This window comes from Mustela nivalis (genome assembly GCF_964662115.1).
Source record: "Mustela nivalis genome assembly, chromosome: X".
Classification (NCBI taxonomy): domain Eukaryota; kingdom Metazoa; phylum Chordata; class Mammalia; order Carnivora; family Mustelidae; genus Mustela; species Mustela nivalis.
The window spans coordinates 129865671-129890584 of NC_139040.1; the positions used below are offsets into that span (position 1 = coordinate 129865671).

Below are 24914 nucleotides of genomic sequence, written 5' to 3' on the forward strand. Positions count from 1 at the left end.
GGAAGTGAATTGTTTGCCAGAAAAATCACTGTGGACTCTTGTTCAGTGATTGTCTTCTCCATTGGGTCCACGAGGATCCCAGGAGATGTTGACTTCTTACAAGTATAGAGAGACCAAATCAACAGATGAATCATGTGATTTGCTCCGGGATGAGAACTTAGTGGGTGAACGTGATCACATCCGATTGTGCTACAGTATGTTGTCAAGCCTGCCTTTTACCTCCGGTGGTCATGGAAACCATAGTAATAATCAAAAACACAGAGGGAGAGCGTGAAGGCCTGGCCAGGGCCATGGCGACATCTGAAATCTGTCAGCTCCCGTCTTTGTCCCACTTTCTAAATGTCAGGTGTGTCATGTGTCAACTTTGTAGATTCTTTCCTGGTGTTCTTTGAAAATGTCCAGAGGTTCTCCTACCTCTAAGCAGTTTTTCATGTTCAAAGGACATGGTTCTGTAGGAGTAATTGGTTATTTGGCAAGAAAATCAATTTGGGCCTTCCTGTGCAAGAAATAAACATGTACCAAGATATCTCATGATGCTTGTGGAATCAAAACAATGACAGATGGTAGAGGATGTTATTTAAGTGCATGATATAAGGGGAATTGTGTGCCCTCAAATACTGTTATTTCTTCTTCTTCCCGTGTCATTCTTGTGCATTCTATGTCCTGAACCCAGCGTTCTCGCTCTGGGCTATCAACCGTAACATAGGCTTCTGTGCTAGGACCTGTTCCAAGTGCTATTTGTGCACTAACTCGATCATCTCAACCTCTGTATCCAATACTTACCATTCCTATTGGTTTCCTGTGGCCGCTGCGACAAATTACTACAACCCAGTGATTAAGACAACACACATTTATGACATTATACTTCTGGAGTTCCTAAGTCCAAAGTGAGTCTCAGGGAGCTAGAATCAATAGGGCGGCAAGGCTGCATTTCTTCCCAGGCTCTAGGGGAGACTCTATGCCTTTGCCAGAGATCCCAGAGCCTGCCCCAATCCTTGGCTCATTGCCCCCTTCCTCTGTCTCCAGAGCCACTGGCTTTGGTCCTTCTCATGGTGAGATCTTTGTGATTCACTCTCTTCTGTGTCCCTTGTTTCTGATAACAATCCCCATCCTTCCATTGGGTCCACCTGGCGGATCCAGGATTATCCCCTATCTCCAGATCAGGAGATCAGCACCCATGATCCTATCTGCAACTTTGATTGCTATTTTCCATGTAACGTGATGTATTCAGAAGTTCTGGGGATTAACACGGGCATATCTTCTGCGGGGGGGGTCATCATTTCAACGACCACACAAGCACAATCCTTACTTTAGAGGTGAGGAAACTCAATGCTGAAGGTTGAGTGACGTCTCCGAGGTCCTAGGGTGGTTGTGTGGTAGAGGTATGGGACAATATGACCATAGAGTGAAGCAGGAGGCCATTGTCAGGGGTTGCTGTGGTCTGGAGGTAGGACGCATACTGACCTCAGATCCTTGTGCATCCAAAAATCACTCGGGAGCTGCCTTTTGACCTTCAATATGAAGGAATGGGTTACAAGGCAATGGGTTATAAGTAATGGCGGAGGGCAGGGGAGGTACAGAGGAAAGTGAAATTAACATGAACAGTGAAACAATAGTGAACCAGACATTTTAAGCCAAATCTGAATAATTTTCGAGTCCTAGATTGTGTGTGCAGAAACAGCAGGTACCGACGTCCTCAAAATCTTAATTTAGTGGGTGCTCTTTTTTTCCCAACAAGACTTAGAAATTTTAAATGAACTGTCAAAAGAAAAAGGTGTCTAACGATTACCTACACTCCTCCGTCGAGGGTACGATATGCCCCCACCCGACTTTGTAAGCGCTTTGATCGTGGCTTCAGACACGCGTTAATTGCTTCCGCAAACTTGTAAATAATATTTCCACAACACGCACGGGAGACTTTCTCCGTAATCCTTTTTGATTCGCCGATTGTGGCTTTTCTTTTAAATACTCAATTTTGCTGATGTATTTTAAGAACTCAATTAAATTACAGAGGGATTGATTTGAAGTCAGCAACCTCTTTATATTAACACTGCCAAATATCCTTTAACGTGAAAATGCTGAGAGGCACCAGAAAATTTAAAACTCAATTAACACCGAGGGGTTATATTATTGAATCGTTTTGGCTCTCTTGCATAGAATGCCGTCGCGTCGGAAAAGGCTTCATATCCTCGCGGTTAAGAGCGTAGGGTTTAGAAGACAAAAAAAAGAAACGGCGTGAAGCCTAGAACCACATTTTTCTCCTTGGACAGGTGTCATCTCTATATAGATTTTTATTACCAATCTACCAATAGATTTTTATTACCAAGGAAGAACTTGTATTTACACATCATTATCCCACAAACTTCGCAGCTTACGTTAGGGTTCCCTCTTTGGGGCGTACATTTTATGGGTTTGCGCAGACGTAGAATGACCTGTATCCGGCATGACAGCATCATACAGAATACGTTCATGGCCCCAAATTTTCTCAGTGTTTTCCCTATTCATCTCTGCCATGTCCACCCCAAGCCCTGGCAACCATTGATTGTCTCTATGGTTTTACCTCTTCCAGAATGTCCTAGAGTTGGAATCAAAGACCACGTAGCCTTTACAGATGGCCTTCCTTCACTTAGTAATGCACATTGAAGACTTATTCACAGTTTTTCCATACATAGCTGGATTGCTTACTTCGTTTTAACCCTGAGCGCTCTTCTGCTGTCTGGATGGACCGCAGTTTACCCATCCACCTAGGGAGGGACATCTTGGTTGTTTCCCAATGTGGGCCATTATGAATAGAGCCGCTATTAACACCCATGTGTGGGTTTTTGTAGAGATGTAAATCTTGGAGTCCTTTGGGTAAACACCAGGGAGCGTGATTGCTGTAATATGTATAATTTGTCATCTTCTGGAAATGGGACGACGCTACTGCTCGTCTTGACTTCTGAAACCATCATGTGCATCGGGAATGAGAATGCCCTGGGCAGAGTCATTCTTCCAAAGACAGTAGCAGCGTGTGTGCCAAAGGGATTAATCAGAGCTATTTTTAGGGTAGCGTTTCTAGCACAGAAAACAAGCACATAAGAGGAGGCATATGGAAGGGCCCATTGTTCAGCAGACCACCCCGTGGACCTCTGTTCTTTGGATAAGGCTGCTGTGGTAGGCACTGCGAGCTTGCTGACCTCCCCTTCCATGGTCAACCGTGTCCTAGTGATAGATCTCTCTCATGGCGAGCGTAAAGGAGGAGTTCCACGTAGCACATTGTTGACGTTACAGAAAATTACATCTCTCCCTTGTCATCTGCTTTCCTTCCCCTCCGTGTAAATGTTTTCCACAGCTTTGCAACCTTCTATCCCTGTGTAAGCGTCTCTTCTGGGGGAAAATGTATGGGATTTAATTTTCTGTAGATGTAATCCTAAAATTGGAAAGTTAATCCCGCAGTACTGTGTAGATAAGCCGTGGACTTTTCATTTGCAAATGCAAGGATATGGAAATCGTCATAGATGGCTGATATATTTTGGATAAAAGACTAAAGGGCCGGAGAATGTCTGTAATTCTGAATGAAGGCGCTGTCTGGTGTTTTTGCAAAACAGCTGTATCGCATTCTTCTTTGATAGGCCACTCTGTTCAGTAGTTTCTTTTCTGTCCTTTTCAAAGTCATCTTTGTGCTTCTTACCCTGCGGAAAGGAAGGGGGATTGGCCCCGCTGATCTGGTGGCTCTCCTGGTTGGAGAGATAGACTCTTCTTCCATCCCACGTCAACATTAGTGTTACTGCTGCCTTGACAAGGGATTGTGGTGTAGGGAAAACACCAGTGACTTTGGCGTCTATCTCTGCTCTTGACTCCATTGGATTTTAGGGACTGCTTACTCTCATGTAGGATATTCACAAATTCTTTGGCTTTGGAGCCTTGTCAGGAGACCTGCAAACAGTCCGTTCCACTAACTGTCCTGTTGTCTAAACATATACATGAGCTTCTTACTCAGGTTTAGATGGTAGACCCCAGCCTCAGTGGAAACACTGGGGCCATTAGGGGGCCGTTTTGGCAGCATATGATGAGCAGGACACAGCAGTCTTGAACTGATTGGACGACTTAGATGGAAGAACATGAGGATACTAATTGAGGAACGTTGAGAACTCAGTGCTGGCATATATTCGAAGCATGACACTCGCCCTCGCTCCTGGGGTCAACTTACTCTGCTGCGTGAATTTACGCTCTTTGCCCTATATCTTAGTTATCTAAAAATCGTTTTAATTTAGCCGTATTAGATGCGTCTGCGCTAGATAAAAACGAGAGAGAAAAAGAGATACTTGATGACAAGCTCTGTAAGAAAATGCAGTAATACACGAAATATATTGGATCAAGCTACGTCCTAAATGACTTTGGAAAGCATTTACTTGGAGCTAATGAAATTGCATCTCGTAGAGACCTCTCTCCATGCTTCCGTGTGGTGGAACGGCCCACGATCTCTCGCCACCCTACCATTTCTCTCTAGTTTATTTGCTAGTGCCGGTTCTTGGATTACGTGCGGAGCTATTTTTGTTGGAGTAAGAAAAATCAATCATTTCCACAGTAATGGAGAATTCCATGTTTCTCTTCACCTGGGATTGACTGGACGTAGTCATTGATCTTCCTATGTCTTCCAAAACCTTGGGCTCCGTTGAAGTTCTGCAGAACCACCCATTTTCCATCCTGTGGGGCAAAGTACTGCCCTTTGCCTCACTCCTCAGGAAACTGAAGAAATTTATTCAGGAGGAATTCAACCCAGACAAGAGGCACCAGGCCCTTGAAGATTAGTGCAGTGAACGCCAAGCATTTAGGCTGAAAACTAGGGAATTGGATATAGTTTGCTTGCCAGTGGCCCATCAGCCTTTTCCCTGGCCCTCTCTCCCTGCCCAGGGTAAAAGCCACTGGCCTTCCACAAAGCAATATTGGAGCATTCTTTTTTACAGGGAAGCTGAACAGGCAGTTCTTTCTGAAAAGGATCCCATAAAAGGCTTTTGAAGACCCTTTGAGTAAATTGCTTTTTCATTATACAAAGGTCCTCCTGCTGAAAACCCCCACGTAGAGCTTCTTCTCAAATGAAAAAAGATAGTCTTTTTTTTTTTTTTAAGATTTTATTTATTTATTTGAGAGAGAGAGAGGGGGAGAGAGAGAGAGCATGAGAGGGGTAGGGTCAGAGGGAGAAGTATAGTCCCTGCTGAGCAGGGAGCCTGACATGGGACTCGACTCTGGGACTCTGGGATCATAAACCGAGCCACAGGCAGCTGCTTAACTAACTGAGCCACCCAGGCACCCCGAAAAAAGATAGTCTTACTCCTACATATTCTAGCACAAAACCTTCAGTAAGAGAGCTTCAAGATAGCCTTTGAAAAAGGGTTATCAGGATCAGGACACAAAGCATCAAACAGAAAACACACCCAAGAAATCTCTAATCTATAACCGAAATATTGATCCTTCAAACAAACGCGCAACAAACAAATGAGGATCCTACGAAAAAGTAACAAACTAGGCACGTTTTTAAAACTTGGATGGGAAAATAAATAGGAGTCTATTTCCCGTTGGTAAAAGCTAATGAGAGCGTGATAGAGAAAAAGGAAAGAAAATTAAAAGTCAATCCAAGTTACACGCCGTGATTCAGAAAAGAGGTAGAAATGAGCTCTAAGTAATTTAATTTTCCCTTAGCATCCAAAGACCTGACTTTCCTGATTTTGTGGGGAGAGGGGGGCACTGGATGTCCAATAGGTGATTGGTGATTGGAACGAAAATTACTCCCCAGCACTGTGTCCTGGGATTTCCATGAAGGAGATGCTGAGAGGTTGGGATCCTCAGACCAGTTGGAGAAGCATATAAACAAAGACCACAACCATAAATAATCCAGAATTAAAATGCCACGGGACCCTTTGAAGTCTTTAGTGAAGGTTCAGAGGCAGAGAATCTCTTTAGCAGCTGTAAGACAAGTGAATTGGCAAGATAGATGTCTCTCCTGAACCAAACTGTCCATTTGAAGTCAGCGTAAAGAATTTTTACTCCTGCAGGGTCTCGAAAGATTTGTTTCATGCCCTCCTCCTCGAAAACTGTGTGATTATGTCTTCCTTCAAATAGCAGAGTAAAGAACATGGAAAGCCGTGGTTTCCAAGGAAACAAAATGGACCTGGGGAAGATGGTGGAAGGGACTGGGTCCCAGAGGAGCGCTGGGTGCACGGTGGGACAAAAAGGATCCTAGAGAGACAGATCGGGACGGGGGGGAAAAAAAAACAACAAAAAACAAAACAAAACAAAACAAGAATAAAAGGAAAGAGACATTTGACCCTGTACAAATAGTACTTGGGATGGGCTACAGTTTTGTGAGGGCATTTAGAAAAATGGAACAGGAGGTACAGAAAAAGCATGAAAATGAAATCCTGAGGCTGTTACGGTCTCCAGAGAGAACAGATTTTTCCAGGAAGGAGACTTTGCAGAGTACAGATCTTGGTTCAAGAGTCACCATGAATCACCTGCTTACGATAATGCTCATGGTGAAGAGTGATATGCCCCGACACAGTGTGGTCCCTCTATGGGGATGGGAGGAGAAAGACTCCAATAGGGTCGTGGTTGCCTATAGAAAAATGTTAGATAGCATCCCAAAATAACATATCAGTATATAATAGATCTCCCGAGACAGCTGTGATCATGGTGAGATGGTGGGGCTTGTGCGTGTTGGCACACGGGTTTGCTGGTTGGTATTACTGACCTTGTTTGAAGGAGGTTCATAGTTTGGGTTTTAGGACTTTGTGTGGGTCGTTGTGGACACACAGTTTCTCTAAAAGCAGAAGCTAATAAAAGGCGCCAGTCGCATAGCATGTGTGGATGGGTAACCCCATCAGAAACAGCACCATTTTGCAAATTCTTCATGGCCTGAAGAATTTCAGAGATATGTGGTATCTGTGCCTTGTTCCCCCAGAGACTCTGACCCACTGGGTCCTGGGTACCTCCCATGAAGCGGGATTTTTCAGAGTTCTCCAAGGATTCAAATGGTCAAATTTGAAAGCCACGGGTCTAGAGTGGCACAGATCATGGCTTTGACTTAAAAATCCTATCCACTGTTCCCTTCATCTAGACACAGGGCTTTCCATTGAAAACATAAATGAAGAATGCACCTTGAGCAAATTTCATCACTCAGTCACATTTTTGTCCCCTCTGTTATGTGATGTGTTCTTTAGAGAAAGCCTGTAATCACTTAAAGATGACCTAATGTTTTCTCTCAAAAGCTTTCTATTTTCTGGTTGTTTTCCTTCTCTTCCTCCCAATGCCCAACCCCTGGCCTTTAACTGAAGTCACAGAACGTTCTTGTTTTGGAGTGCTTTGCCTATCCTACGGGAAGCCCATTGTGCATGGTCCATGGCGCGGTTCCAACATAATTGTTCCACTTTCTCCTGTTTCGGTGACCGCACATGAGGTTGAATTAAATATAATTTTCTCCGTTTGCATTTCCCTGGCGTTCATCCTAAGTGGCCCTGCACAGGAGCTCCGAGCACTCCTCTGGTCTCATTCTGTGAGCTCCTTTCAGTCAAGGGCCAGGGACATCATTACCGGTGCCGGGAATTTGCTCAGTGCTCAAGAATGCTTGTATTGGAGCAAAATTTTCTTTCATTATGACCTGCTCTTTGCCAAGCTCTTACGGCGGGAAGGACTGAGTTCCTACACATGAGTGTTGGCCATGGTCCACAGACCACATTCCCTACCTTTTGCAGCAAGCCTTATCTACCTTTCTTCAGTGGACCTTCCACCTGATCAGACAGGTTGTAGGTCTGCATGTTCACCAGCAAGAAGTTGCGGAGTTCCTCAAGCATTTCTTTTTGAGTTCCTTTTATCCTCGGAGAAGCTAACTCATTAAACACATGCAGTGCTGACATTTAGAACTGACACCGTGGCATAATCTTCCTCAGTCTCCTCGAATTACTGATTTGGGGAGACCTGACTGATTTCTTCTCCCTCTCTGCTGGAGATGCCTGCGATTTCTCCTCCTTTGAGGTCCCTTTCCAGGATCCGAAAAACCGGAGCATTTCTGATGGGGAGCTGTGTCTCTATCCTGCCTCTTCTGATTTTCCTTTGCTTTTTTATGAGTTTTGGCTTCCTAAGCTTGTTCTTTTAAAATATCCTTACAGCTGATGAATTTTTTAAATAGTCCTTCGTGTATTTCTATAAGCTTTTAATCGGGGAGATGAAATTTAACACCAAAAATGTCCTGATTGGGGGGTGGGGCTTGTCATTTTAATCTAGTCTGTACAAAGCTTCGGGAAGCGACTAATGTCTATCACACACACACCAATGTGTACACACCGATGCACACACATATAAAACTGAAGCTTATTTGCTAATCCATATTGAAGTCAGTTATTTGGGCTGCCTAAATTCAGCACATTTTCCCAGTGACCTAGTTAATTCAAAGGACGTACTTCATAGAGGCGAAGTTGTTTTCTGTTTGTTGTTTTAAGGACTTTTGACACGACCGGCTGATAGTGCTCTCATATTTGAAGTTGCAGTAGGAACTCTTAAAATAAAATGAAACCTTCCCTCTTGGTACCTTTCCACTCGGGGGAGTTTGCCAGGTGATAATTTCACATCCAGACTTCATAGATGTGTGTACTGCATCCTCTCAGCGGCACCGTCTGGGGTGGCCAATTGAAAACATGCAGTAACAGACTTGTTAAGAGATAATTAAACATGGGGGAAATAGAACAATTGTGGCAGAGGATTTAATTGGGTTTAATTGGGTTCGGAGGAATAGGCTACGGTAAGAGAATAGCTCTTAATAGGAGGTCTGAAAATAGCCAAGGAAAGCATTAATTGCAGAAAATCTGTGACATCTGATTACCGTAGTGAAAAAGAAAATGAACCAACCTTTTTATATCCTTCTGTATAGAGAAGGAGGGGACTGAGAGAAAGAAATCTTCATAAATATATATATATATATATATATATATATATATATATATATATATATATTTAAGAAACACAAGGAGTTTGGAGATTCAAAAGGGATCAAAAGGAATGCCCATACAGGCGAGGGAGAGACCTACCCGTTTAGAGTTTCAGGATTTTGCCATTTGTTATGAAATACTCTGGAGATTATATAATATTGGGACTTTCCTGGTCTTTTCTCTGAGAAATGGAGCATGGGGGTTGGAGGACGGGGTGGAGAAGTAGCAGAGCTTCCATCAGTTCTTCTTATCACTGGTGTTCTTTCTCATGGCTTCAGGGAAGGAACTCTCCCTGAGCACACAGCAGCCAATTTAGCATTCCTTTATTTTTCAAGTTGTAGGTTCGAAATTTAAGGGGCTGGGTTCAGAGAGAGAAAGACCATGTGCTTGCTGGAGTCTCTGTGGAGGATAGAGGTGCCTTGGTCTTACAGATGACTCCCACCGCCCAGCTCCCTATACCTACACAAGGGGCACACGTAGGTGTTTTGGTTCCTGGATGAGAGAAGCTAAAATGTTCCTATTAACCACTTGTTGTGGGCATAGGTTTGAGTTTTAGGGAGTCCAAGATGACACAGTCTCAGGTTCCACCAAACGTGTCCAGGGAGAGGGGACCAGGAAGACGTCCTTCACCTGGGGGGATATGACCAGAGCCAAGGGAGACCTGCAGGTGGAGGGAAAGGTCATATGTTTTCATGGTGGACTGATGCTAACAGCAGGTCTTCCCAAGGCAGGGAGGAAGAGCCAGAAACGCTCATACAAAATAGTTGAGTAGATGGTCTTCATTCACGCAACCACATTCACCTTCTCCACCAGCAGAAAGCTGTGCTGTAACCTTTGCTGTATCCACCAGGTCACGAGAGCAGTCAACCTCCATGAGCCAGGTTGTGTCAACAGTTTGGCCATGGATTCAAGGGTTCTTAACCATGAATGTTTGGGGTATGTGTGTGATTATGTGCAACCCCTTTGTCAGCTTGTTGAAAAATGAACCCTTCTTTCTAAAAATTACACTTTTAAGGGTCCCTGGGTGGCTCAGTCAGTTAAGCGTCTGCCTTCAACTCAGGTCTTGATCCCACAGTCCTGGGATTGAGTCCCGCATCGGGCTTTTTGCTCAGTAGGGAACCTGCTTCTCCCTCTCTCTCTGCCTGACGCTCTGCCTGCTTGTGATCTCTCTCTGTCAAATGAATAAATAAATAAAATCTTAAAAATATAAAAACAAAAACAATACTTTTAAGTTCTAAGATAAATACGCCTAAAAGGAGACCAGTTTGTTTTTCTTTAAATTTCATTTCGTTTTATTTTTTTCAGTGTTCCAGAAATCATTGTTTATGTCCCACACCTAGTGCTCCATGCAAAACATGCCCTCCTTAATACCCACCACCAGGCTCACCCAACCTACCACCTTCCTCCCCTCCAAAGCCCTCAGTTTGTTTCTCAGAGTCTACAGTCTGTCCTCTCATTTCCTCCAACTCTTTTCTCCCTGTTTCCCAGTGTCCTGCATGGTATTCCTTATGTTTCACCATATGATAATTGACTCTCTGCTTGACTTATTTCACTCAGCATCATCTCCTCCAGTCCCGTCCATGTTGCTACAAAAGTTGGGTATTCATCCTTTCTGACGGAGGCATAATACTCCATAGTGTATATGGACCACATCTTCCTTATCCATTTGTCCGTTGAAGGGCATCTTGGTTCTTTCCACAGTTTGGCGACCGTGGCCATTGCTGCTATGAACATTGGGGTACAGATGGCCCTTCTTTTTACTACATCTGTATCTTTGGGGTAAATACCCAGTAGTGCAATTGCAGGGAAGCTCTATTTTTAATTTCTTGAGGAATCTCCACACTATTTTCCAAAGTGGCTGTACCAATTTGCATTCCCACCAACAGTGTAAGAGGGTTTCCCTTTCTCCACATCCTCTCCAACACACATTATTTCCTGTCTTTTAATTTTGGCCATTCTAACTGGTGTAAGGTGATATCTCAATGTGGTTTTGGTTTGAATCTCCCTGATGGCTAGTGATGATGAACATTTTTTCATGCGTCTGTTAGCCATCTGTCTGTCTTCTTTGGAGAAGTGTCTGTTCATGTTTTCTGCCCATTTTTTGACATAATTATCTGTTTTGTGTGTCTTGAGTTTGAGGAGTTCTTTATAGATCTTAGATATCAGCCAAACGGAGACCAGTTTTATTGGAAGGATTGGAAGGATTATCAATTTATCATTTTTTTAAAAATCTGCCATAATAATGTATGTACTTGTTTTGTGTATTACATATCCAGATCTGTTTAAGAACCTCATAAATGCACAATTTCAAAGTGGTGGTGAATATACATAGTATTTTCAGGTGTCTGCAATAGCATTAGTTTGATAGGAAAATATATGTGATTTTTTTATTGGGGAAAATTGCAGGAATTTCGGATACTATTGAGTGTGTTTTGTGTCCGTGTGTGTTACACTTAACGTTTCTAGTTGGAGTAGAAAACACCACATTTCAGTTCACATTCAGCAAAAACAAAGGTGAGATTTATCTGTTTACATTCATAGAACCCTCAAAGGGTTCCCCAGAAGGGCGTCCATGGAAGGGCATTTGGGTAGGAGAGAGGATCATGGAACCTCAGTAGAGGAAAGGGTTTTAAACATTTTTCTACCCAGATTTCCTTTTTAAAGCCTGCATGTGTAGGTAAGGATTTTTGCCAGAGCTGGGGGATGGGTGTGAGACAGACTAGGTCTCAGTTTGGTGGGTAGAGCATGAGAATTCCTCTCTGTCAAAATAAAACCAAAAAATAGCATTATAGGGCTTATGCTGTCCCTATAATTTTTACTTGAGAAACTTTCAGGTCTCAAGATCCGTTATTGCTGAATGGTCTTTACTGCCTTTCTTGGCAAAACGGTTTTCATTTTAAGGGATTTTTATCTTGTGAAAATGATCGTGAGGCTTTGGAGGTCGATGGGCAAGGAGATGCCTTGGAGTCCCGCTATGTGTTCTGGATTTGATCCTGGTTCTGTCTCTCAACTTTGAACTTCTTGTTCTTGCCTTCCTTTCTGAACCCGACCCTTTATTTTGCAGCTTCCCCTTTCCTTTCTCTTCTCCCATCCCATGTAAGTGTGCAGGAACAGCTTTTAAGGGAAGCCTCTTGCCCATATTCCTGATCTCAGAAGCCCTAATCATGTCCTAGAGCTGGAACGTCCTCCTCTGTTAGGTTCTGATTCCCCATGCAGGAAACCTCTCTGTCATGATCTCCATTTCTGGGGAAGACTCCGTTTTCACACACCAGTACTCCTGGTGGAAGGATGCAGAGCAGATGATTTGGGAAATGGACGGGGGGGATCTGGTGCTCAAGACAGAAGACGAATCCTGGGAGCTGGTGCCAGAGTCGTGCTCGGGAAGGAAGATGCGTTGGAGAAAGGATTGTTTCATAACCTGGAGCCCTACAGCTTATAATCCTGTCACCTTGTCCTTACAAGTGATTGTGCCATCCAAAACTCAACTTTGCTCTGAACAGCCAGACCAAACCTCACACAGAAATAGTAATTTCCAAAATACAGGGTCTTTCCTACAAGATGAAGCAGCCTTCCCTAAGAGGTAAAGTAGGCAGAGGGGGTACAGGCTTCAGAGAGAAAAGAGGGCACTCCTGCTGGGGTTATGTAACATCAAAGTGGTTCTTGGGTCATGGATGGTGTCTTGGGATACGTGCTGAAGACACCCTCCATTTTGGACAGCACACGGCTCATTAGGAGAGACTGTGAACAGCAGTTTTTTTTGCCTTTTAGTGATTTAGATTTTATCGTAACTATAAACGATGGGAAGACATAGCCTTTCGAGAGCTCATCAAGAGTGCCTGGCATCTGGGGTCCTTACTTTGCTTGCAGACGTGCAGACGAATTTAGTCTCCAAACTGGATCAAAACGCTATTTTTTTTTTTTTAAGTCAGTTCTCATTGAAATTGGCTGAAGCTGGTAAAGTGTCAAAGAGTCTGCCATGTTCTACTGATGTGTCAAAGAGGGAACTAAGTCTCCCTGTTTTCAAGATAAAATTCCTATGGGTAGAAACCACAGGAGCTAGACCATGGGGCACAAAAGAGGTTTAGATCAGAAACATGAGTGGAGCTGGGGAGTTGGCATACAGGTTTAAGGTGGTACCCACAGGAGGCGAGCTAAGGAGAACCGCGGGGAACCTGACCTTGCCAGTTCTTCTGCCCTTGTCTTATCTGACTTCCTTCTGCATCTTTCTCTTCCCTTTAATTTAATAACCTCTGCTGAGACCTTCTGTTTTCCCAGTGCAAATATTAATCATCTCAGGTCTTTGCCCTTAGATTGCTCATGGTCTAGCCATGAATGTAAACATTTAGGAAGTACCTATGACATCATGTGAGTGTTCCTTCTGGTATTCTCTTTCCCACTCTCCATAAATCTTGGTAACCTCGTATGCACATCCTTGAAGTTCAAACTCCTCCGTTACCGTCTTAAAGAACCCAGCTCTCCCTACATACCTAAAGTTTTAAATACATCTCTTAGACACTCCATCTCAGTTCTATCCTGCACGAACCCACAGTCCTGAAGGAGGAAATGGACCGTACATGTGCTTCATTGTAGGAATTTCAATACAGGCTTTATGTCATCAACTGGGATGTAGACCATGCTCAGATGGGACTTGGATGGGCCTCTCCTTATCAGAATGGGTTCCAAGTGAAAGCACTGACTAGGACCTCAGAAAGTCATTCTGATTAGCGAGCATTTCTTAGAAGGATACTTTTGTTCTAAATTTACCTATGTATGTACACATTTACATATGTTTATATCTATATTTATATAAACTATAATTATGGGTATGTAGTCACACACACACATCCGTTCCTACACACTTAGAGTAGTGTACCCACTAATGGCCCCGTGTCACATTCTGTACTGTGCCCATTTCATAGATAAGAAACTGGACACGAAGATGGCTCACACTCTCCTCGGTGGTTGCTGATGGAGTTGAAGGCGGGGTTAATGGTAGGCGGCATGACACTAGAGAAAACGTCTGTGACCAGCCCCAAATGGTCCCCTAGGTATTTAACACGTGGACAAATACATGTTGTGATGCATCTCCTTGTGTATTTGAGTCTAATTCTTCTACCGGCTATTGAGTCTTGTCTTTGGAAAGGGATAATCAACATTACATAGAACACGTTTTCTTGACTATCTACAACACAAAGACCATTGGACAAGGTGCCATGGGGACCTACAAAGAATGGAGAAGGAATAATTTCTGAACCTAAGGGGCTTAATATCTCAGTGGTTTAGTTTGGAGACACACACACATGCACAGGTGCGTATTCATATCACATTATCAGTTTCCATCAGTAGAGCTATATATGGTAGATCTTGTGTATATGGGCTATATAGTGTTTCAGTATAATACATATTCCATGTCTATGTACATAAACAATGACTAGTAAATATATTATATATAGTTTAGGAACAAACTTATGAAATAACTCCATAGAATTAGACATGAGAGGAGGGGAGTAGATTATTTATACTGAACAAATAGTACCATAAATCCGTGTATTGGAAACAACGGTGTGTTCATCGTGACTCTTGACGAAAGAGTCACGTGAACGACGTTGGTAATGTGTGTACCGCGCTGATCTATGTCTGACATATTGCAAAATGCATTTCTTCGCGGGGGGAGGGTGGGCGAGATGGCTGCAAGCTGATTCCAACTGTTTCTGACACAATAGACCTTCTCTTGTTTTTCTGGCTCAATTATTTCCCTGATTCTCTGCACCATGTTCTGTTCCCACCGGCTTCCATATTTCACATACACTCCGTTTCGAGGATAATAGTATGTGGTTTCCGATAATCCTCAGGCTGAAGGCATCTTAAGAGCTGACTTGGTCTGAGCCCTCCCTGTGTAGGTCAGGGAGCGGAAGCCGTGGCCCCTACGTGATGGGCTAGGGGTGTCCTGGCTAATTAGTGACCAGGGCAGTGGGGTTCTTAGCTGACCTGACTCTCCATTTCAACGATGCCACCAGGACCCTGATTCTTTTCATGGACTGTGTTAGCAGATGGCCTCTTCCCCCTTGGGCTCGTAACATAACTTTGAAGAAAACAGTCTCCATCTTTCCTTCAGGTTATAAATCTATTTCCATAGTACATGGGAAGATGAAGTTACTGAGCCAAACCCACAGAGACATGCAACTCTTGATTAAAACTTGCATTGTTAAAGAATCAGACTCCTAAAATGGGCACTACATATAAACGTGGAAGTATACAAATTATATATATTTATGTAAAAACAAAAATTAAGCACACATACCCACTGCCGGACCACAAAATAGAATGTTGTCGACTATCTTTGCATATCTGTGTTGGTTGAGCCCCACTGTCTTGTGTCTCAGGCACAACAGCTATCCCAGAATTTGGCTTTAATGATGGCCTTGCACTTTTAATATTTTAGCATAACTATAGCCCTAAACAATGCCCTGTCTAGTTTTGTATAAAGCTATATAAATAAAACCACACCATATGTATTCTTCTGTGACTTGGTTTTTGTTTTTGCAATTTCTCCATCTTGATACATACTCTCTGTATTTTATTCATTTTTCACTACTGTATAGTATTCTGTTTGGGGGGAGCCAACATTTATTAGTCCATTCTCCTGTTAATAGGCTTCTGGGGTATCCAACTTTCTTTGTGTGTTGTGTGTGTGTGTGTGTGTGTGTGTGAGTGACTCTGGCTGTATGTGGACACCTTTGTGCATATCTGCAGACACAAATATTTAAGAAACTCTAGAGGCACCTGCGGTGGCTCAGCTGGTTGAGCACATGACCTGTGGTTTTGGCTCAGGTCATGGTCTCAGGGTTGTGGGCTCGAGCTCTGCATTGCGCTGTGTACTCTGTGGGGTCTGCTAGAGAGTCTCTCCCTCTGCCCCTTGCCCAACTCATGTTCTCTGTCTCAAATAAATGAATAAATAATTTTTTTTAAAGCAGCTGTTTAGGAGAGATGGAGAAGATATATACCAGGTAGTATGTATGTGAGACTGTGTGTGTGTTTCTGTTTACTGGCACCAAAGTCTTCTCTATGTTCAAGTTCCTCATGGCACTCAGACTTGGTTTCCAGTGGAATGGCACTGATTTTCACCAGGATGCTATGATGATCTAGTTGGACCCCACATCTTTGCTCAACACTTGATACCATTTGTCTTCCAAATGTTTGCTAATCGTTTCTGATCTCTTCTGTGTCTCGCCAAGAATGAATGAGGTCAAGCCTCCTGTCCTCTGAGACCCTTGGCCCATCTGAGGGTTTACCATATGGACTCATGGAAAAGAGCCACAGAGATGGTTTTTAATCTCACTTGCATAACTAAAAAAAAAAAAAAAAAATTAATGGTACTAGTTATTGAGATAGGGAACAAAATACGGAGACAATGTGAGTGAATCAAAAATGAGATTTTCAGCACACGTAAGCCATGTAAGTGATAATATTCAGGAGACCCAATGGTCTGACTTTGAAGATGAATGACTGAGTTTGGTGACAGAAGTTCACATACACATTCTGGAGACATTTGCCAGTTACTTGATTTAGACCTGGAAATCCTATTTGGGAATAGTTGAATCAGACACAGAAAATGAGTTAATGGGTTGTTCATACATGCTGATCCCTGTGCTTTCTTTGAACTCACAGACGTGAGTGAGGAAGCAAGCAGCCCTGTTAGGGGTAGTTTCATGGAAGTAGAAACTTGTCGCAGGGTGGGATCATGTCTCCTTCCCTCATGGTGTTCCCGTAACATAGAACGGTGATATTTACGAAATACGTATTGACCTGCTTATAGCTTTTGTTCCTAGATGTGACCATGGTAAGTTCTCTTGTCCACATAGTTCTTCCAAAAATATCCATATCTTACTTCTAATCCTATATCCGGGCTACATACTATGAGTGTCTCTCTATCCAGCCAATTCTGACTGGACCCTATAGAAGCCATTCTCTCTTGGTCCTGGATTTAGTCTGGGTTGCACAGATCCTCTCGCCGTAAACTCTACGTCCTTCTCCTGTGGCTCAGATGAGTTCCTGACCCGTTCAGCTTCAGCAGAAGAATGGAAGTTGGGTGGGCAGGTGAGGTCGTTGTTGCTCTGAGGCTATTGTGGGGCATAAACCCACCTTGAAGAACCCATCTTGCCTCCTTGGCATCTTCATCTTCCTCTCTAATTACTTTATTTACATCTAAGCATCATGGCTCAACATGGCGGACTTGTATGGGATCTGATTTTCAGAACTGGAAGCAAGTGCAGGGCTCAATGGGCGACGAGCTGTAACATTTGACCAAAGATTATTGATAGAGTGTAAACTTGCTCCCCTAGGAGAGAATACCAGAATATTAAATATATGCAAGTAATATGCGAATTGGCTGATGGCTAGCATTGAGTGACTCTTAGTAGGGACCGACAGGGGTGTGTGCGTGTGTATGTGCATGTGCACGTATGTATGTGTAGGTGTGTGCCTGCATGTTGTGTAAGCCTATTCACACACTCACTGGGCTACCTCATGGGTGAGCTCTGAGTTCGAGGACAAAAGATGGACCACACCCCACTCAGAGACTGGAAAAAGTTGGTGTGTTCCCCAAAAGCAAAAGGGAGGGACCCCGGTGATACCTAGAGGTTGCACACAGTTTCAGGACTGACTGTCTTAGGCTTTCGTAGTAAACAGCACAGGAGGTTTATTGTACAAGGTCATTAACTTGGACAAGGACCAGGGTCTGCTGATCTTGTCTTGATGCTTCATGACGTCATATGAAAGTGACTCTTCAAAGTGCCTCTTGGCATCAGATCTCTCTGTGACTCTCTGGCTTTCCGTGTAACTGAGAGCAGCACAGAGTAGGGCTGCTTCGAGCTCCTTCATTCTTGTTCCCTTTTTAGGGGGACTGGAGGTTGTGTTTTTGAAGATACATCCCCAAAGCACTCTGTCCTCTAACATATTTGTCACAGCCTGGAAAGGAAGCGCCTTGAGTGCCCAGAAGACGTGATTTTATTCCTTGTTGGTTCAAAATACCAAAATAAGTTTAGTCTGGGCTGTTCTTAATGAAACACATCTTTTAACGTGAAACCAGTCTCCTTTGGAGGGATGCACGCTTTGGGGAGAAATGTATGGCGACTTTTATTTTGAGCCATTTATATTCTGATACGCTTGCATGGTTTCTGCTTTGTCTTAATTACAATCTCAGGCAGAATGACTGCCCTGTAGAGAATCATCCTAAAATAACCAATCAAGTTATAAATCACGTCAAAATGCCAGTCTGAAATATTCCTCTCCGTGCAACCTTGGCAGAGAAACCATGCTGGAAAGCCCTTCTTCATGTTATAATCATATATCTTCAATGAAAATATGATTTTCACTTTTTTCCATTAAATTATTTTATTCAGCTAATAGACTTTTAATAATATTTAAATTTAATTTAATAATTTAAATATTAATATAATTTTAATATAAATTTAACTTAATATAATTTAATATAATCCAATAAATAAATATAATTAAATATAAATGAATATAATTTTAAATAATATTGATTTAATAATATTAAAATTCTAATAATTAGAATTTTTCTAATTTTAGAAAAATAATTCAAATTTTTCTAATAATTAGAATTCTAATAATTAGAAGTTTTAAAAAAATCCTTTATGACTTGTAATGCCAAGACTTTTAAAGTTGACAAATACTTGAACGTGTGACCCCCCCCCCCCCACATAACACATGCACACATACCGTAATCTTTCATTGTAAGCACAGATCCTTAATGAAATGCATGGCCTCCAGATTCCATATTGGATGACTCAGACCTCTGTTTCTTCCTGTGGGAAGGACATTTAGTGGTCTACAGGGTCAGCAGGTTTGAGGTTCAGAAACCGTGGATTTCAGATTGTAATGACTTGTGCAAATCAGCCAAATTTCAAAAAAGCGAGGAAATGCGTAAGACAGCCCCCAAAGTATGCACATTATCTAGAAAGTGCTCACATCCCCAGGTGCCTACTCTTGGGTCCTGCTGGTCCATGTTCTCTTTCCAGCCCTCAGCATCCTCTTGGTGGGTGGGGGGTAGATTTGGGCAGTAGAAAGACTTGATCCTTGGACTCAGCCTAAAGTCTAGGCATGACCCGGCTTAGGCACCTGTCATGTGTCTGTGGCTCGTGGATACTCTCATCCACGTTGACTTGGAGAAGAGTTGAGTGGGCCAGAATTTCCCAGCAGAACTCAGTTTCTAAGTCCTGACATAAACCCGCCAACCGAGTCCCACATTTACCAAGCTCTGCCTTCCAGGGACAGTGTGCCTCCTTGTGCGCATGATCTCACTTTACTCTCAGCTGCAAACAGATCAGGAAAGGGAGGCTGAAATATTCTAAATTCTTTGTTCTGCACTTGCTCAGCCCCGTGACCCTGGGCTGACTTTGGAGCCTGTGCCTTTTGTCTCTGTAGGCAGGACTCTTTCAAGGATGCCCCCATTAGGGTCCTACCATTTGTATTTATTGAGTGGGTGTTTTTCTCTGCCCTACACCTTTGAATAGTGCACACCCCAGGAAGAAACTATGATACACCATTTACCTGAATCACAGACAGCTTGGCTTACTTCCCTCAGCTCACAGATGTAGCATTTGGGGACCCGAGTCCATCAGAATCACAAATTCATGGCGTCTCCTTTTATCACCGGGAAGGCTCCAGGAGGAACAGCGGATGCTGGTTCCAAAGCAGAAGGGCTTTCAGGAAAACAAAAGACTCCAAACATGTCATCACCTTCTTCTTGTTCTTGTCTGCCTCCTAATTATTCAGAAATTGGGTCACAGTGTGGCAGAAATCCAAGTGTTGTGCACGGCAGAATTCAAAGATAGAAGGGAACACATACAACCACCGTTGGGTGAGATGCTTTTTTTTTTCACTGTCATTGGTAAAACCGAGACTCGGAGTGCATTTTCATTCAGCTCTGATGAACTTGGCCCAGGATGTCAGGGACTATGGAATTCCCCCCAGAGGTGGCAGAGCTCCATGACCCATCCAGCTCCATTAAAAAAAAAAAAAAAAAAAATTGAGCTTATTGACGTATTACTCAATAAGGGCTCATTTATCCATTTAAATGCATAATTATACCCTAGTCTAGAAACACTCAGAATCACCCACAACGTCTTTCCAAGCATGGTGGTCTGTTTTTGGAGTTGAGGAATGCTCTCTTTCAAGCTACACTGCTTGCTACACGTAATGTGATGTTTTGTATTGCTAATGGGTCATTTACCATACTCTCCCACTCAGGCACAACCTTCTTTACTGTCCTCAGAGGAATGAGTTCTCTAGGCACAATCCTAGGATCTACATTCTGACAAGTCTGGGAGATTACACTCAGTGGGAGGGTAGCTCCAACGTACCACTAGACTTTAAAATGAGCTGCGTGGGGCATCTGGGTGGTTCATTTGGTTGAGCGTCTGCCTTTAGCTTAGATCATGATCCCGGAGTCCTGGGATCGAGCCCCGCGTTGGGCTCTCTGCTCAATGACGGAACTGATTCTCCCTCTGCCTTTGTGCTCGCCCTCTCTCTCGAATAAATAAATAAAACCTTAAAAAAAATTTAAGTGGGCTACAAAAACAAGCAAACAAAAATAAATGAAATGGGCTGAGAGCTGAAAGGTTTACTGTAGATGGCTTAGGTGAAAATCAGGATGGTCATTTGGAAAAATTTACCTGGGAATGATGTTCTGGTGGGACGTACTGTCTTGTGCAATCTTTGTCTTGTTCCGTTTTTATGAGGAGGGGGCACTTCAGGGTGATGATGTGTGTAGCCTAATGGTGTATGTCACAGAATACCCCAAAAGGATTAGAATCCAGAGCCAACACTCTCTTGCTCCCTTGCATATCTGACGATTATCTACACGTCATAAAGCCAGTTTGGTCCGGTCCCACATGGCTCTTCCTCTCCTACTGAACAATGTTGCTAGGCTTCATGCCTATATCCCCTTAGGGAGAAGTGGCAGTTTCCTTAGACACCTGAGAAACACTGTTTTGGGGCTAGTCTTTGCAAAGAGTGAAACTGGGAGCCATCACTACAGTCATCTGAACAACAGGTATAACAAATGGGGATCTGTTTGTTAACTCAACGGAGACTTGTTGAACATTTTCTAAATGTCATGCATCATTCCAGGTAATGGGGTGCCTGCTGAGAATGAAGGCAAGTCCTGTTCTGCTAGATTTTTCTCTGTGGAGACATGGGTGGACGGATTCATCCTGAATGAGAATTTCATTGAATGATGTTGGGCGCTGCACGGAAGAGATGTGGGTAGCATACCTTCCCTTGGCTTCATTATTCTCATCTGCTTTCTTTCCCCAGTAGGAGGACTGCTCTGCCTTGGAGTTTTCCTAAGGAATCCTTGTCCTTGGGACGTGTTGGATGGTCCCCGCATCTTCGAGCCTCACACTTGCTGGAATTCCCTCCCAGGATTAAGAGAGTGCTGCTCTCTCCCGCAATGGGCTCCTGAGAAAACAGCTGGGTGCGTCCTTAACCTCGGGCTCTGTCTATGACTCACCGCCGGGGCTCCTCTCCTGGGTCTTTTGCTCCCCAGAAAGCCCTCTCTGTCTGCAGGCTTGCTTCCCGGCTTTGCTTGCTTGGAATCGTGTCACACACAGCCCCGCGGATGTGGCAGTGAACAATGTCGAGACCCAAGGGACTGTTATGGGTGCCGCTGTTCTTCACGCCCGTCTGCGTCATGCTGAACTCCAATGTTCTCCTGTGGATAACGGCCCTTGTCATCCGCTTCACGCTCATCGACAGCCAAGCCCAGTACCCGGTCGTCAACACAAATTATGGCAAAATCCGGGGCCTAAGAACACCATTGCCCAATGAGATTCTGGGTCCAGTGGAACAGTACTTGGGGGTCCCCTATGCCTCGCCCCCTACTGGAGAGAGGCGATTTCAGCCCCCGGAGCCCCCTTCTTCATGGACGGGAGTTCGGAACGCCACCCAGTTCGCGGCTGTGTGCCCCCAGCATCTCGATGAGAGGTCCTTATTGCACGATATGCTGCCCATCTGGTTTACTGCAAATCTGGATACTTTAATGACCTACGTGCAAGATCAGAATGAAGACTGCCTTTACTTAAACATCTACGTGCCCACGGAAGATGGTAAGTACATCCTTCAAACACTTGGAGGTCAGTTCGGCCAGCAGGCTTTTAGAATGTCTCGTGTGGGATTCATCTTCTATAACCTGGTTGTTCTTTCTTCGTATTCTGAATGCCGCTGTTGCCCTAACATATAAATTATGACACTCGTATTTATTGGGCATCTAGGAAATGGACAGTGCTATAGTTAATGACTTAATTACTATCATGCGTTGCCTTTTCAGTGTGTTACAGTGTTTCGTTCTAGTTGATCACCCGTGTCTGCATAAAGGGTTACATCGTCTATAAAGAAAGATGAAATCTACAGAAAAATCTAGAGAAAACAATAGAATTAAGAACATTGTCATGCCCAAGTTAGCAAACTGAAGGTTATGAAACAGGGTTTTTTTTTTTGCTTTAACGACTTAAGATTTTAGCTTGCTTCCTTCCTTCTCTCTTTTCCTTCCTTCCTTGCTTCCTTCTCCCTGTCTTTCCCTCCCTCCCTCCTTTGAGTCTTCAAAGGAAAACCACTCATTGTCTTAACTACACAGGCAAGGCACATTTCATAAAACGGATGGCTTTCATCGTGTAGAATCTGTGTTATTAACATCAATGTGCACCTTGTTTCCTTCCAATATTCACAGCGATCCGTGGCAAATGGGTGTCCTTAGATGATTCTGGCTATATTTGGAAATAATGTGCTTGCTTGAACAAAATGGCTCCTTTGTTTTCAATAACATAGCAGTGAAAATTTGTAAAAAACAAACAAACAAACAAAACAAAACAATGATGTCTGACTTATCAATTTCATGCAACGGTGGTAACATTCAATAATCTCTTCTGTGTAGGTTTTGAATTAAAAACATATTTTAGAAAGGCTAACCAGACTAGAGTTGTACTGTAATGTAAACACATTTCTCATTTACCATTTGCACATGCTATTTTTAGGCAAGGAGAGAGAGAAGCCTAGAAAGTAAATCTTCCTGGAATTAAAAGCAGGGATTTACAGGAATCATGGAACTCATCTACTGTAGCAACTGCACTGTGTCCTTTGTCACTTCTAGGGGAGAAATTCAATTTTTCTTTTCCTTGAGTCCTTGGAGAATGATTTTCCATTAGGATTTGGCTGGAGGTCTTAAAGAAGAGATTGCATGTCCCACGATCTCCCCGAGTTGCAATGGTGCCACCATATTGTGTTTTCCTGCACGTAAATGGTCCAAGGTAGCTGGCAGAGGGTGTCTTGAAACACGAGGCCAGGGCTGAGTTACTGGGATCTCAGAGGATGCACGAGAAAGAAATGGGAAGCTGGGGCTTTATAACGTGAGTAATCTCTGGTGTGGGGTGGCCCTTGTGATGCTAAGAGATCACCCCATTACCTTGTAGGTCTAGGTCTGAATGCAATGTTCAGCAGTTAGAGGGACCCACGGATGCCCTCTTGACACACCGGGGGCTGAGGCACATTGGTGGCTGCCTCGTGCACAAATGTGGACAAGGCTCAGTGCGCCCAAACCCAGGGAGACGTGTCCCTGCAGAAGGCATCTGGGTTGTGGTCTTTCTTACCATCAACCCCGGTGTCTAGGAGCCGTCGATGGGACAAAACTCAATAGCCTCCCGGATTACAGAACCAGTATGGGTAGGCAAGCCTGTGGCTCCAAACCATAAACAACGTGGCCATTTCCTTGTGGTTCTGCCTTAAGTAGGAATTTGGGAACATAAAGAGAGGGAAAGGGTGATCCCATGGAAAACCCATGGAATGTTAAGAAAAAAACCCCGGGGCCACCTGTTTACATTTTCGGGTTTTTCAGAGCGTCTTTGCCTACAGTGTCTCGCACGATCGTGACAAGAGAATCAGAAACCCAGGTAGAGTCTGTTTTCCTATAAGTCGGCGTTTTGCTGGTGAGTCAAGGTACGTGCCTCCTGTTTGTACAAACAACACATCACAGCCTGTTGTTATGAGTTTTCTGGCTTCTTTTCATCCCTTTTTTTTTCTTTTTTAAAACATTTGCATCCATTTGAGAATCAATATGGAGCTTTAGGTATTTAATTATTGGGGAAAATTATTGGTTAATCACTCACTGAATAAAACTCCTCATCCTTCATAACCCATTGAAATCACGGCGTCATGCTGATTTCTCCAAAGACCTCCCTTTGTGGGCTGTCTTATTAATTCCTATCAGTGCATTTACTTAACAGTGTAGACCATCGTGTTTCAGATTTGCAATTGAGAATTCTGCCCTGACACAACAGGATTTTAGATCTTTCTTCGGCACAACTTCATCAGGCACAACGAAGTGTCACTGCCAAGAACAGTGCCAAGTTATCTACTATGTGCCAGGCATGGTGTAGACATTCACGAGGGCAGCAGACACAAGCATTCCTCATTTGGGGAGACAGACACTTGGAGGCAGCATATGCACTGCTCCAAGGGGTGTCCAGCTTGATTCCTGGAACCGGTCACACTGTGATCTTCCGTGGCAAAGGGGGAATGAATTTAGTTTGCCGCTGGAATTGTATTTGCTCATGAGTTGACTTGACCGTCAAGGGGGTGGGTGTTGGATTAGCCAGGTGGGCCCGGTATTTTAAGAACAAAGACCTTGGATTGTGGAACAGGGAGACCCACAACACCAGAGCTAGTGTGCCAACAATGTTATAAAGACACAACAAACCTTCTGCACTTTGAGGATGGCATTGGGCCAAGAGGCAAGGACTGTGGGCAGCTTCTAGAAGCTAGAGAAGACCAGGAAATGGATTCTTCGTGGGGGCCCCAGAAAGCTGCCCCATCACGCCTGCCATCTTGATTTTAGCCCCGTGCAACTCTGACTTACAAAACTGTAAGATAATACCCGTT

The 24914-nt window shown here is 43.6% G+C and overlaps 1 protein-coding gene across 8 annotated transcripts in view; it reads left to right on the top strand.

Moving 5' to 3' along the window:
- The window catches only part of LOC309855557 (neuroligin-4, X-linked), a 297214-nt gene that overhangs the window by 51151 nt on the left and 221149 nt on the right, over positions 1–24914 (top strand). For 7 of the 8 annotated variants that reach the window (XM_082715937.1, XM_082715939.1, XM_082715940.1 and 4 more), the window contains one exon: positions 21300–22090. In XM_082715937.1, coding sequence (XP_082572063.1) covers positions 21619–22090 — 472 coding nt within the window. In that variant the 5' untranslated portion in view covers positions 21300–21618. The remainder of the gene's footprint in view (positions 1–21299; positions 22091–24914) is intronic. The other variant, XM_082715944.1, reaches the window with a different exon arrangement.